General features: G+C 43.8%; 1 protein-coding gene across 6 annotated transcripts in view; it reads left to right on the top strand.

Annotated features, from left to right (window-relative positions):
- The window catches only part of ECT2 (epithelial cell transforming 2), a 1267500-nt gene that overhangs the window by 989106 nt on the left and 262533 nt on the right, over positions 1-15861 (top strand). For 5 of the 6 annotated variants that reach the window (XM_069618731.1, XM_069618732.1, XM_069618729.1 and 2 more), the window contains one exon: positions 15022-15165. In XM_069618731.1, coding sequence (XP_069474832.1) covers positions 15022-15165 — 144 coding nt within the window. Of the gene's footprint in view, positions 1-15021; positions 15179-15861 lie in introns of all 6 variants that reach the window. The other variant, XM_069618730.1, reaches the window with a different exon arrangement.

Here is a 15861-nt window from a genome sequence, read left to right as displayed (position 1 = left end):
CGTTATAAGTAATATAAGCGGAGATACACATGTCCTGCACCTAAGACATAGTGCAAACCTGCAGGAGGGTAATGGTATGGCTCAGTCAAGCACATAGATGCTACTAGGACTCGGTTATGGCGTCTAAGGTGTTCGTTTCTAGATGGAGATAAAGATCTGCTAGTTAAGAGACGGTGGTGCATGCCTGGTGGGGAGGACATTGCGCAAGCCCAGTCAGGGTGCACGATCACAAGCGCTATGTCTCGGGTTTAGAGTTTTTGGCATTAGAACAGTGCACTGGTTGGTAGAGCCAACTTCCGTGTACCTGTAATTGAGGGGTCCAAGCCATTTCTGGACGTAGGGGTCATTGGATGGCCAGGACGCTGCCATACATGATTTTATGTAAAGAGCCAGGTTTTGCGGGCCTTCCCGAAGGCCAGGCATTCTTGGCTGTGTCAAATGTGGGGAGGCAGAAACCATTAGGAGAGCCATGCTTGACCTTAGGGTGCGAGTTGGGAGATGAGGCATAATCTCCTCTTGTGGGTTATTGGGCCAGCTTTCTGCACCGCTGGGTGTGTAATGCACAGGATTTTAAACGTAGCCCTTCGTCCAATTCGGAGCCATTGTAGGGTACGGAGAGCAGGTGAGTTGTGATCCCTTCATCCCACTGCAAGGAGCAGTCTGGCAGTTGTGTTTTGGACTCTTGGAGTTTGATGGTAGGCTGGTGCCCCCGGGTAGAGGGAGTTTGCATACTGACATGACAATGGACATAAGTGCAGCCAGTCTATTGGGGTAGGTGAAGAAAGAGAAGATGCACCTCAGATCCCAAGGTGGCAGTGACAGGATTTTGATACATTGATGTGGTTCAACAGGCTAAGGTCTGAGTCCATTATGCAGCCCAGGTTTTTGACAGTGGCTGAAGTAAGGGGGTGGGGGAAGATTGCCAAGGGAGGTTGGCCATGTAGATTGTTGTGGAAATAGTGCTGTTGCTGCACACCATAATCTTAGTTTTCCCTGGGTTCAGAAGGAGGTGGTCATTTGTCATCCAGACTTCAATGTCTGAGACATGCTGCTAGGTCAGGACAGGAAGCAGAGGTCGATTTGGGAATTCTCTGGATGATTTGTGTCGTTGGCGTAGTTATAGCAGGTGAGGTTGTGAGAGTGGATGATCCCTGGCAGAGGGGTCCTGTAAACGTTGGACAGAAGGGGTGAGAGACGGGCTCCTTGGTGTGTTCACTGGGCTTGCGATGGAGAGGAAATGGGGAGAAAAGTGATATGTTGTCTGTTAGTGAGGAATGAGGCGATCCAGTTGAGTGCAGAGTCTCGGATTCCTGGAGTGTGTACTGTCATGGAGTATCGTGTAGTTAAGTTTCAAACGCTGCCGAGAGGTCAAGAACAAGTGTTGCGCATTCTTCTGAGTGTGCCGAGACTTTGAGGTCATCCCAGCTAGAGATCGGTGAGGTTTCTGTTCCGTGGCATGGACGGAAGCCTGATTGCATGGGGTCTTGGAGGTTGTTGGATTCCACAAAACAGTTGAGCTGGGAATATGCAGTGCAGTTGACTTGACGAGTTTTGCCAAGATGGGCCTGTAGTTGCATGGTTGAAGAGGATCAAGTGATGCTTCCATGAGGTGGTTTGACATGTGCGGGGTCCATTGGGGAGTCTGCTGTGTTGCTTTTTTTTCACCAGTTTGAGGGTTTTTCTCTTCACTTTGGGGTGAAACTGTTTAGCGTGTTCTGTGGTCCCTGCATGGGTAGGGAGGATGCATGGTCTAGTTGATTGGTCTACTTTGTATGATTTTGTGTATGTTGGTTTTATTGTTAGTGATCTGCGATATCACATACTTTTTGTGAAAGCACTGGAGTGTTGCATCCATGGGTATTTCGTGTTTATGATGTTGTAGACTTCCGAGTGTCGATGGCTTTTGTGATCTGGTCGTCATAGTATTTCTTTTTCACTTTAAGGATTTCGTTTTTGTATGCTTGGATTTGTTTTTGATAAATTCTTGTGGCTTGTTTGTAGTTTTTCCTCCATTCTTCCAGTTTTTATTTTTCTCATTATTTAGGGGGGGGGCGTGAACCATCTTTCCTGCTTTTTTTCGTGATGCCATGAGTTTTTATTTTTATTTTTTCCAGGTTGATGTTGATTGGTTCAGCGATCCATTTCTGGATTATGTCTGCTTTTTTGTCTAGGTCAGTTGCTTACAACGTTGCGATGGATTGTTTTGAGGATTCTAGTTCTTCCAAGTTGCTGTTTTTGACAGTGTTCCAATTTCTTTTCCAGATCAGGGGGTACTTTAGGTGCTGTTCGGATGGTTTTGATGGTAGTTGGATCACGAACGGTATGAGGTGGTCATCCATAGAATTTGTATTGGTGGCGCAGTTGATCAGTTTTTTGTTGGCAAAGATTGCGTCAAGAGTGTGTCCTGCCGCGTGTCGCTCCTTTCAACATCTGTCGGTCTCATTGTCTCAAGCTGCTTAGTGATTTCTGCAGTTAGTGTTTTTTATTTTTCAAACCATATGATGAAGTCCCTAAGAATGATCAGGTGATCATGTTTGATGGCCAGGTTCGTGACCGCTTCTATGAAGGGGTCCATGAAGTTTGCGTCGTATGTCGGTGTTCTATAGATAAGTATGAATGTGAGGTTTGTTTGTGGGTCCAATGTCAGGTGAAAGTCTAGGGATTCGCAGTTCGGGATGTTCAGCGGGTCTGTTTTTAATTTTTAGTTTTTCTTTGTAGGCTACTGAAGGTCCTCTTTTTCCTTTTCGGTTTACTTGTATACATTTTAAGTTGTCTGGTAGACAGCTATATGGTGTGACTTTGTAGCTGTCATCTAGCCAGGTTTCTATGACAAGGTTTCGAATTGGGTCCATGACTACGTCTGGCTCCTTTTCTATGTCTAGTTGCTTTTGCTTTAGTGCCAGTTGGGTTCTGGTGATGTATTGGGTTAAGGTGTCGCTTCCCATCTTTCTCCTTCTGTATGTTTCTGCCTTTTTTCCTGTGCAGTTCTGGTATCCTGCTGGTCTGTAACATTTCCATTGGTCGTTTGCTGCCCTGTTGAGTGGTCCGCAGCGAGGTATGGTGTTGGGTATAATTTGTCTTGTTTTTCAGTGTGTTTTGTTTTCTTTTGTGATTATCAGTTTGTTCCGTCACTGTGTTGGTATTTGATGACTTGGTGGCCTGGTGTGAGTCCATTTCGTTTATCCTTTCTTTGCGTTTTATCTTGCATCGTTCTGTTCTGTGGCGTGACATTTTCTGTTCGCTTAAAGTTTTCAAATGTTTTGTGTTTTGGATCGTAGGGGCCCTTGCCAATCTCGGACACGCTAACTGTTTTTTTTACTTGTTTAGTTTAGGGATACTTTTTTGTCTCAGTTTTCCTGGTGGTATCTCTTTGTAGTTGTCAGGTGGAGGGGGAGTTTGGGAGTGTGGCTTGTTCGGGGTCTGTTGGGTTGCAAAGTGGGTTGGGGGAAAGATCCTACTGGGACAGGGCGGGAGGGGGTTCTTGAATGCGCACCACGGTGGATTTACCCGAATTGGAGAAACAGCAGTTGGAGAAACACCCAGATGTGGAAAAAAGCAGTCTAGGGTTGAGGACTTGGACTTGAAGCACTTGAGCCGTATGGGGACCCCTTTAAACTGGGACACCGTGATGGCGAAGGAATACCTAGAATTGTAGGAATCCGAAGCAGGAGGAAACACCCAGGACTGGAATACAGCTGTAGAGGAGAGGCACTCGGAACTGAAACAGTGCTAGAGGGGAAAACACCAAGATGAGGAAAAAACGGCAATTGGAGAGACCCCTAGAAGTGTAATAAAGCAGCTATGAAAGTACTTTTAGATTTAACAGCAGGTATAAAAACACACGTTTCAGAGACCAGGCAAGTGGGTAAAAAAAGAAAAAAAAAAACGAGACACACCAGTAAATGGAGAACCACAGCACTTGGGGTGTAGGGGTGATTGCAAAACTAGTTTCTAGCTGGCATACATCGGTGTGCTATGTTGTGTAGGGTAACGAGTGGTAGTGTTCCGATGGAGTTCAGTAATTTCTGCACTCCTGTAGAGAAGTCCCTCAACGCTCATACCAGAGAAAATGTAACTCATTAGGGAAAAAAGCCTAGCACACCTCTTGCAAGGAGAACAAAGTTTTAGTTCCACAAAAAATAGGAATGCACCAGCAAAGAGCTCTGCTGCCACCAAACGTTCTGCCAACATTAGTATGAGCAGCAGTTTATAAAGACACACAGCGTCATCCGTGATGTAATTTACATAGGTTATAAATACGAAGGCTAGTTGGTGCTACCCTATACATAGTCTACCTGCTCCATATGGGATGGCAGGCCATTGGTCCTAGCCCCGTCTGTCAATGTTCTTCCACATGGGCTCCTCCTCACATGTCCGTAGGCACGTGGTTAAAAATAGTTGCTCGGTGGGCAAAGAAAAAACACATTCTCCATCTCTGACCTAACGTGCACCTGTTACTGCAGACATGAGATAAGAGACCTTGAGGCATCGCTTCTAACTACACCTTGATTCCAGTCACATTGGCGCCCTCCCAAGGCTTCCCACCCTCGTTTTAGCTATGTTGTTTTGTCCGTCCCGGCACCTCGCAGCACAAATCACATGACCTATGGTGAAGGCAACTCCCTGCTTTCTGATCTTTTCTGATCGATTGTGGGTCTAACTGTTTTATGGTCAATGGTCTGGAACTGGCTGGTACATTGAATGCCAGGGATCTTGGGATGGTGGCATTTGAATGCTATTAGAGTTGAAATGGGGAGGGTTGGAGGCTCGTGCTCTCCTTCTTGTGGTATCACTTTGTACATAGAGCTCTCAACCCCCTTGTGGCCTTGCAGGGCACATTCTGTGTGGGATACGAACACTAGCAACAGGAGACAATGGAAGGCTTATGAATCTATGCAGCTCTGGCCTTTCTCACCGGTGCCCATGCTACGACCTATTCTCGCATGCAATCACCTACTACTCCATGTGTGCCTTGAGGCCTGCGTCCCTAACTGCAGCGCAATGCTAGGCCTTGATTGTAATATGGCTTACTAGCGTTTGGTTCCCCCTGTATACTAGAGTAGAACAATGCACTACCTTCCCCTATGACGGTCCCTAGTGACACCCCTCCTCCCCCCGTATCCTACGCAAGCCCCTACCCAGTCCTCTGCCTCACCCAAAAAGCGCAGTGGGCGAGGGGGAAGGTGGACCAGGAAGCAGTCAAACGCTTCAGGACAAGGTGTCTGAGTGTCTGCATACAGCAGATCAAAACCAGAAAATCCCCAAATGTACTTGCAAGAGTGCCAGGATAATAGCTGGCAATCAATCCCATGGGCTGCACTTCACCACTTTCTATGGCGGACACGGTTCTAGGGTGGCAAGCACCGAGGGAGATAAATCTTCTGTACAAAGCAGAAAACTGTGCCTTTAGGTCAATCGCAGTGGGTGGAAGGGGAAGGGGGGGATGGGAGAGGCGCACCTGAAGCAGGGACAAACACCACATGGCAAGAAGTGTCGGAGTATCGGCAAACGGATCAAAACCAAAAAAAGCCCAGAATCTACTTCTAAGAGGGCCGCAATCACATCTGGCAATCAATCTCATGGGCTGTACTTAACCACTCTCTATGGCTGATGTGGTGATAGCAATCCAGTCCCATTTACTCAGAAAAGACTCCATAGAAGGCTCGATACATAGAGGGGTGCTGTATACGGTTATTGAGCGTCATTGGGAGGGAAGGCATATGAATTGTCTTATCATTTAATATTAACGGGTATGAGGACATTTGCCCATTAAATGACTTCTTGGACAAACTAGAGAAATATATGCTTGAATGGCAGGAAGAAAATTGTAATAACTTAATAGCAGGTGATTTTAATGCTACCTGTATGGACCCTGCTACTTTTGCTGCGGGGAGGATGTTTTACCTGAAGGTATGTCCAAGTAGGGTTTGTCTCGGGAGGATAACTCTGGGGAAATATGCTCGCTTGGGAAGCATGACGACACGGAGCAACACAGGTTCGATCCCTGGGTCCGTGCTTAGAAACCTCTGGGTATTAAACGAGTTATAAATAACCTATCATATTGGAGTCAAATATTGGGCACATTAGGATTGCGAGTTGAATATAGCTTTATAGACTTGCAGCGAGGGCCATACCGGGCATTATGGGCCCTGAAGATCGAGTTGATGAGGTATGAGACCATAACGCCCGGTATGGCCCGAGCTGCAGGTCTATAAAGCTATTGGAACACCCTCAGTGCTTAATTAAAATGCAGTAAATTAGAACTGTTCAATTGAAGTGGAAAAAATTGCAAAATGGTAAATGTTTCAGACATTCATTTACAATTTTGCACTTTTTTGTACTTCATTTAAACAGGTCTTGCTTTTTCCTTATCTGTGGTGGAAGGTGATTAGGTTGCAAGAAGTATGCTATTCAATAGAAATCGGGTGTGGGTGTGCCTGCCCAGTGTTTCACTTAAGGTAAATTCTGTGTTTTTTCTTTATTTCCTTTTCCCCCTACACAAACTTACATTTCCAATTACTGCACACTTCAACAAACTAACAAAACAATCCCAAACAAACACAGCATGTGTATTTACTTAGCATCTAATTAACTTACATTTCTCTCCTGCTTTTCCATTAGCCGTCCCATAGTAAGGTGCAGGAAACGACCAAATCTCGTGAAGAATTGAGGGCTAGGTTCCCTCTCACTTCATTGCGCTGAACAATCATACAGGCATGTTTCCTTTCAAACATGCTGCTCTTCCGCCTCTGCAATTTAACACTTGTTTAAACGCTTTCCGAAGGGAAAGCAGAAAGCGCTTCTTCTTCCTTGATTGCAGTGGCCGTGACTCTGTTGTACACGTTGGTCTTGCAATGTGTAATTCGGGACGAAAGTTAACTCTTTCCGTTCTGACATTACACTGAGACCAACGCAGCAACTTTCCAGGCTTACATGGGTGTCAGCAGCTGCAACAGGTAAGTAATAAATACACTACTTGCGGGCTGTATTCAATCTGCGGTCTATGCCAGTTCGTATAGCCTGCAGATTGACCAATCAGAATTGTGAAACACCCACTAGGGTGTTCTGTCATTTGAATGGTGATTTCTTCCTTGCAGCACACTTGAGGAAAGAAGCATTTCAAGCACAACATTGAATTAAGTATTTGTTGATTATGTATTATTCAATAGTTGTAACAATTTTAAAATTGTAAGAACAGAATTGAGTGATCACAACATGCTTGATGTTGAATATACCTTTAATCATAAAGCACAGGATGCTAAATCAGGGTAGAAATCAGATGAATATGTCAAATCATATGATACATTGTTTTAGTACAGAGAGTGGAATGTAAGTACCTACGAATGAAAGTTGCATACTTGTAATGAGACTTCCTTTAAGGATTACTTTGAAGAGAGATTATATATAATCAGATGCAGAAGTATAAGAGAAAACCCTAAGAGATGGGTCAATGGGAAACGCATGCATAGAGTTGATTTTTTTTTTTTTTTGTTGTGGCTGAGCGGAAAACATTCTTTATCTTTTATTCAATTGATATAAAAAAAGTAATGTGGAACTAATAAACTTTATTTAATCAAAATTGAAAAATTAAATCGTAAGCACTGGTTAGTCATGAGTGTAATGTATCAGAATGATGCTGAGACAATGTAGAGATTGCTATGCCAACGAAATTCCGCTAGTTTTTGTCAGGTAGTTAACAGATTAAATAATTGCCAAGCTGTGATACAATTGAATCCTATATCAAAGGAGGGTTTCCCATTTTGAATCTATTTATAAAAAAGAAACCGCAGGTGATATCCATCTACTGTATTTTGTAATCCTAATAAGATGTCAGTGGAATTCCTGACACATGAACTGTTGGAAGCAATTATGAAGACCAGCTTCTCAAGAGCAATATGGCTGAATGGATAAAGTAATCTGGTTTTAAGGCAGCTCCTCAGCCATGCGCCAACATATTGGTGATATTTTTTATGAGATTGATGTCTGGCGTGTTACTTATTTCTTTGCAGACCTCTTACATCCTCCCCATCTGTAAAAAGAAAAATGGGGAGCGAAGCGATCAGACTAATTAGAGGCCACCCGTGACTATGGATTCAAAAATCTTTGCATCCGTAATGTTTCATTTAGAGTCCTGGATATCTGAGGGTGGGAGACTAAAAAGGTATTGCATGGAGTTTCGGAAGCACCAGAGCACAATAATGAATGGCTTTATTATTAGACTTCTACAGGACTTGGCATGGAGTAAAATGTAAGACCATGTGTGTGTTTCCTCCATTGATCTCTCTGCTGCTTTTGACTCTGTCAATAGAAATATTATGCTTATAACTTACCTTGCTGTGGGATCCCTGTGGGCCTATTGAAATTGTTTGGTTTCATAGTGATTCTAATATTCAGGTTAGTCTGGACAAACCAGGTTCATCTCTGAGGGGTTTTCACAAGTGCAGGATTGAGACAGAAATGCATTTTGGCTCCCTACCTCTTTAACCTGTACCTCTATGACATGGAAGAGGAGTTATCCTTGTCTGCATTTGCATCACCCGAGATTGCTGATTTTAAATATTGTTTGATGGCTTATGCTGGCAACATGTTATTTCCGTTTTACCCAGCTTGGCCTTAAAAGATTGATTAATGCATTTGCACCCTATGCCAAAACAGAATTTCCAAGTATTCAGAGAAAACCATGATTATGTATTTCTCTAATTTTAATAAACTAAGAACTCCACATGGTATTTTAATGAGGAGAAACTTTAGATTACAAATCAACTTAATAAACCTAAATTGCGAATGATAGAACATTTAAGAAATACTGCTGCAGGACTTGAATCTCAAATGAGATTGATATATCAAAAATATTGTACATTTTCAGTCCCGCTGTTAGTGCGCTTCTGTGAAGGTAAAGTGGTGCCTAAAATGATTTATGGTATTAAAATGTTGCAACCTTCGGTCTTTGCAAAGTGTGAATTCGATGAAGCTATGATTTGGAGGAAGGCATTAAAAATACCTTTGTGCCAATGGCCTTTATAAGATATTAATTGGGTTTTTCTTTTTCAATTGGAGCTAAATGGAAATGTGTTGTATACATTTCTTAATCCACCGACAAACTTGTATGAAGATATGGGCTCTTTAGAGCAGCAAGAATCAGACTGAATTACATTGTTAAAATGTGTCCGGAAACCTGGAGAATTTGGGTTTTTCATTTGTCGATGTAGCTAGTAAACTTGTAAGGATCAAAAAAGCTTATATGTGAATGATTGGCGTCGCTCTATTGAAACTATACATAATTATAGCTCCCTTAATCATTTGTAGTATTAAAATAAAAATGTGGGAACTTCCCCTTTATCCATGTAAGAAGGGGCGTAAGTTATTTGAGATTTCTCTCAAATATTTTACGTTCTTGTGATGTGCTGGTTAGAAGAAATGTTTTATCTTGGGAGATGATTGTGTAGATACCGTAATGTAAAATACAGCATAGAAACGGTACAAACAAGTGTTATATTTTAGACATTTTGTATACAGTCCTGATTATATTGGTTTTATTTATTGATCATTTGTTAGGCACTTATACAATTAGCAATACTGTTTCAAAGAGCCCACAGTGCAACAGGGTGGGGACAGGGGAAGGTAGACAATTACAACAAGATAAATAATTGAATTAAGGGTACAAACAAATATCGAGAATAAAAGGGAGGGGAGGCAAACCTACTATGCCTTGTGAGTGTTCAGAACGTGCAAGTGCAGAGGGCAGGGGGGAAAGGGATAGATGCTATGGTGCTCAGGGAGAAGTTCTAAGAGAAGAACGACGTAAGTGCAACCTCCCATGGGGAGGGTGAGCATAAATAAGTGCAGTAAAATAGACAGCGGCTGAGATGAGAGATGAGGGTTGATGGGCGTGGGAGGGTGGGGGAGTCAGGGCCCCGAGGATACAGAAGGACCCTGCACATCAGTCACGCTACTATAAGATTAGCAGAGAAGAGAGGAAGATAAGGGAGAGGTGAAGAGAACAGTCTTGAGACGTTTTCGGAAACTTAAGGAGGTCCTGCTCAAGACGCAGAGGGAGGCTATCCCACAGGAGGGAGCCTGCCGAGGAAAGTGATCGACCACCAGCTCTGTTTAGCAAATCACTTAACACGCAGGGAGTTGGTAGCAGAGGAACACAGGAGTCTAGAAGGGGAATATTTGCTCAGGAAGTGTTGATGGTAAAGTGGTTGCGATTCTTTTATGGTTTTATCTGTGGACGTTCTAATCAAGAAGCATATTCACTCTTAAATTTGATATTCTATCAAATTGAATTGTGATCGTTTTTGTTTTTTATAATTGTTGTGATCATTTTGGAAATCTAATTTTGTAATTGGGTCCTTTTTTCTCTTTTTCTCTTTTTTTCCTTATTTATTAGGAGGAATTTAGTATGCTGGGTTTTAGGATAAAGTGGATTTTTATGTAATATAAAAATGTTAGAACATTGAACTATGTATGATAAAGATATTGTAAAGATGTTTTGTAACCATGTACAATACAAAAAAATCTAACAGTTTTGCAGTTTCCGGCCTGTGAGTGCAGGTAAAACGTCCAAGAATTGAGGTCATGGAGTGCTGCTGGCTCCATGTAAACCACCCATGACCTTGTATCCGTATTCGTGGGCACTAACTATACTCTTACAGAGCCACAGAACACCACCTGCAGACAAAAACATAGCAGTGCTTGTGCCTGAAGAATATTAAGATAGTGTATGTTATGGTGACGTCTGATGGATTTCCCAAATTGGCCCTGGTGGGAGAATTCTGAGGGGCTACCATATTTATGGTGATCAGGGAAGACCCTGAGAGGTTAGACAAAACCCAATCAAGCTAAGGTAGCTGAGCAGTCAAACCTTAGCCTCAAGATAATTGGTAGAGTGGTGAAGGGCTATGAGTCCCCACAGAGCATCACTAGTAATTAAAGTTAGAAAGTATATACAAATAGTTAGTTATTAGGCCTTTAGTTATAAACTAAACCTATACAAATCACACGTATACACAAAACCATATAGACACCAATCGAGAATAGAACTGCATATAAATCATGTACCAGTGCAATACAGGTGAGTAGGCGGATGCAAGGAAAAATTGGTAGAATTCTTCAGAACCAACGGAGGACCAGCTTCCCTCAATCTTAAATTCAACCCTAAAATTGTATGGAGCCTTGCGCCGAAAGTCATAGTATAGCTTCTTCAGTTGAGTTTATTCAGAAATGATGCTGCTCAGGTAAATGCTCCACTCACTCCTATTCACTAGGGTAGGCTTCGAAAGATTCTTTAACTCAGGTGCGACCACCAAAGGTCAGGTCAGAATGAGTTTGGGTCAATACTTTACACCCAATGTTACCATATTGAGGACAGGGAGGGGACAGAAACAGTTATGTTAGCGTATCCTCTGTTCTTCCAGATACCACTGCAGGTCCTCTGGATTCTGTTGGGGACACAATATTCTGTGCTTCGTTTCGGCTGAGGAAGGCCCAGGGGTTGCAGGTACGTAGGTCATTTTCCGGCCCCGGAGTCTGTTGCGTTGCACAGCAAAATGTTGCAGTCTACTCCCAGAAGTATACCAACACTAGGAGAGCTGAAAACATCTGCAGTGACACCTTACAGGATTGAACGTTTGTTCAAACTAAGGTCACCACCGACAGGCGGCGACAGACGATTGTACATCGGTGAACACCGAAGCAGCCTCAGCACAGCTTTACTTGCAGGAGTTGGCGACTTGTGGCATAACCTAAGATCTGCAAAGTTCCAAAGCTCTACTCTGAACAATGACCGCTGCAGCGAGTCAGCCCAAGAGAGAGCTGGTCAGACTACCGTTTGGTCCAGGGACACTTCCCAAGACACAGATCCTGGAGCAGTGGCCGAGGCTGGTTGTTCCCACCGGTTCAAGGGTCGAGCTGCCAACAAGCAGGCTTCTGCAGATCAGGCAGAAGAGCAGGGCTTCACTGGGCCAATCACTGGAGTCTATGCTGGTCAGTTACATGGGTCGTCCTGAAGGGGCCCCTAGGGGACCCTTGCGTAGTGGAAACAAGGCAAATCACCATACACAAACTGATACGCCAGACACGAGGTTGTATTCCCAAAAGCTAGGGTTTATTGCAACGCAACTAGTCTCAGTTGGCCAACTCGGTCTCACGCCCCGCGACGTGTGTCTCCAGACCTCGAGAGAAGCAAGAGAGCAAATAACGTACATCAGTTACATATATACAAAATAGACATCTTACAATCAGTCATGACATTTTTAACACCGCCCATTGTATAGTTTCTTTGAACTGGGTTTGATTGACAATTTCGACGAATATGACACCTTCAAATATCTATTTTAGCAACAATATGCAACATTGCGAGTCTAGAGACATATTTCTTTGTTGAACAGAACACACTGCTTCTGTTTATGCAGGCAAGCTGCGAACGGGGGAAGAGCCGCATTCCAGGTCTTGCGATCTCCTATTTGCTATTCGTGTCCTGGGAGTCAGCACGCTCTGCTCGGCTTAGGAAAGGGGGGCCGTAAGAAAAGCATAATTCAAGCCTTTAGCTGTTTCTTTCTGCATTTCTACCATATTAACGAGACTAGCTGGCATCAGTGATATGATTAAATGCTGTGTTGCTCTCCTCCAAGACTATATTGTCATGATGCCTACCCCCGGGGACCCAGACCAAGTCCAGCAACCCCGGAAGCAGGCATCAAGTTATCCCAAGCAAACCCAACAACCCCTGCTAGGGGCTATTTGGGTGGAGTCCTGGCGTCTAAGGGACTACTTTACCTAGGGACTATTTTTTTACTCGGGTGGGGCTGGGGAGGAATACTTACCTGGGACTACTTTGGAGGCCATTTAAACCATGCCCGAAGAGCAGCACACGCTTCGCGTTATTCTGCATCCAGCAGCGTAATGCTCACCGTGCCTGCAAGTCTGCATCCAGTCTTCTGCCATGCCCGCCTCGAGTCTGGAGCTCCTAGAAAAAGGGAGAAAGAAGGAGAAAAGGTTGGAACAAGAGCAATACCTTTGATCCTTACCTGAATTCCCGATCCATCGCGCCTTCGAGCTGGAAGAAAGAAGTTATTTTATGTGCGTCGCCTCTGCCTGCTGCAGTGCCGCTCTGAACGCAATGGCCTTCGCAGCATCTTCACATTCCACCGCATCCTTCTGCATGTTCCCACCGCACTCCGGCACCTAAGGGGAAGACAAGAACAGCAAGGTGAGCCAAGGGAATACACAGAGGCAATATTAGTTAGCCCCCATAGACTTACCTGATTTTACCACCGGGGGTACTATTCCTCTTCACGGGTCGGCGCAGCTTCCACTGGATCTTCGCCGAACCCCGACCCCTAAGGGGAAACAAAAGGACAGCAAGGTGAAACAAAGGGACAAACAAGGGGAGACCTCCTCACCACAATAGAGTTACCTGATTTTACCGCCGGAGTCTTGCCGGGAATCTCAGAGTCAATATTGTTCTGGAACTCACCAATTCCTTCGAGCCAGTGAAGCAACTGGTTATCTACCCGCCCCTGCGCTCAATGCAGGATGGAGAGCTCATCTTTCCAAACCATCAGGTGAGACTACAAGAGGGGACATCAAAGGTGATCAGTGGGGAGAACAGCGGTAGTGTGGGGGGGGTTAACGCTCCACTCCACGGGTGGTTAATTCCCTTTCTCCATTTGCAGAAGAATATTCCTACGGGCCAAGCAAACGAAGCTAGGTGGGCCAGTCCAGTCCGTCATCTCGGCACTACGCGTCACATTGGTGGAGACCGCAGCTGTCCAGTTCAGTTCGACGCCCCTGTGGGAGCCAGGTGAGCGTAACATATATGCGGGAGGGGATTGGGCATTCCTCTCGGTGGCTGCCTACGTTATGTTTCAATGAATAACTCCCGGCCTCGCGGCCTTGCTCTTTCGCTTTGAACAACAAAATAATCAGTGAAGCAGAATAAGCCGAATAAGCTTTCAACTAAGCAGTTTTGAACAAAAAGCAATGAGCAAACGTTAGAGAACAAAATGGCGATTCTAGTTACATCAAAAATGACCGCACATTGGTCAAACTTATGAGTTTATATATCTGACATTCAGTACATGAGACGGTTGGTCTTGGGCCAATATGATACATTGCCATTAATCGTGTGGTATCTATTTTCCTAGACTGACAGTCCTGGGGCTGCTAGTCATCAAATGGTGTTCTGAAGAACAGTTGCAGGAGTCCACCTTTTATCCTTATTTCAGGCTGACCCCAATCGCACCAATGGTATGGATCTGCACCATTCAAACAGCCAAGGGTTATCCAATCCTGAGCAATCCTGGACACCCACAGGTCACCACATCTGTCCAGCCACAGACTATAAGAAGCCAGAGTTTATGGATTGGGACTAGACCGTCCCAGCACTTTCCTGGCTCACACACAGCGCCCCTTTCCCCGCGAAAGCCATGGCTTTGCCCGGGAAAGGGATTTCGGTGTAAGGGATTTCCTGACGTGACAAGGAAGGAAAGAGGCCAAAGAACAATATGGCCAAAGTATAACCGCAAAGTCTCTTAGCACGGCCTTCTTAGGGTGCTAGCCATCTTTAGTAGCCATTCTCGGGGAAATGCAAAAGTGCACAAGTAAAATGTTAAAATCACACAGCTGCCACCAGTTTGTCTTAGGCACATTGTCAAAGTAACCAAAAAGCCCTTATATAAAAATGTGTTTATAAATATCCTTACTGCGCTTCACTGTAAGGTAATGTGTTCAATTGTAAAAAAAAAAAGAAATTCATAAAGATACATTCTCCCAGTGCTGATAGTCCTGGACTAGTCCGTTCCCCATAAGAACCAGCCATCAATAAAAAATAACAAAGGTGCAAAAAGAAAATCTTTCCTAACACTGAATACCACAATTTTCAGTTTAGTCATTTAGCTCATTTAAAATATGAAGGCATGCTTTAAAGTGGTTGTGTAATGTCAAGTTATCTCATGGCTCTATTGCTTGCATGTTCTTAAGCATGGATTACATGTATTTTATTTTTAAATATTGCAGGTTACAAGGGCGTTTTCTTTTTCCAAAACACCAAAAAGAGCTTTGCAACGGGTTCTGATGGTACACAGTACACCTGAAGGGAGGAGTCCTTCAAGTAGAGAGAATGGCATTGGAAGTCACTTTACCAGCACTTCATCATTGGCAGTAAGTCTATAAGGTATTTTTTGCTAATGGCTTGCTGCCCCCCACAAGCATTGCTATTCAAATTTGGCATTGGTCCTGGTATCTGGGAGCATGTCATCTAGTAGTAATCCTGATGGATATGATATGGCATTTTTAACACGCCTATACACAAGTATAAACTTTAATGACTTTGACTACCTGCTGTGCATGTTGTTTTTTCTTTGTATAGTGGAGGCAAATGATCGGATTAATTGGAAAATGTTGACTCATATTTTCTGCTGATAATTTCTGTCTAGGGTTATATTTTATTTGCCTTTAGTAATTGTTTTACATAAATGCTGGATTTTCTCTGAAATGCCTACCTGCCTGCCTGCTGACTTGTCTTTCTTCCTTTGTGATGTGATGTGGCAGTATGGGTTCAGGTAAGCAATGACATATGTTCTGCATAGTTTCTTTTGGTTGACATATTTCTGATGCTAAGGGCATGTTAAGGTGTGCTTGGGGCATCTTCATCAGCTGAGCTTGGATGTATTTTGTAGTTTTTGTGCATTATAAAAACCCATTTTCTTTTTCTAGTCTTTACTTTGGGAATGCTGCATAGCCCAAAGTTTGTGCAGTTAATTTTCTTTTCACTGTTTTCGTCTGCCTCAGCCCAACCACAGCCTTCACAGCTTTGTGAGGATGGTAGGTTTGGGCAACGAATTCTGGTAGTAAATT

The sequence above is a fragment of the Ambystoma mexicanum genome, chromosome 10 (genome assembly GCF_040938575.1).
Source record: "Ambystoma mexicanum isolate Mex_15411 chromosome 10, UKY_AmexF1_1, whole genome shotgun sequence".
NCBI classification, from domain to species: domain Eukaryota; kingdom Metazoa; phylum Chordata; class Amphibia; order Caudata; family Ambystomatidae; genus Ambystoma; species Ambystoma mexicanum.
The sequence above is the reverse complement of the archived record's forward strand: the minus strand, read 5'-3'. Positions and strand labels throughout refer to the sequence as shown.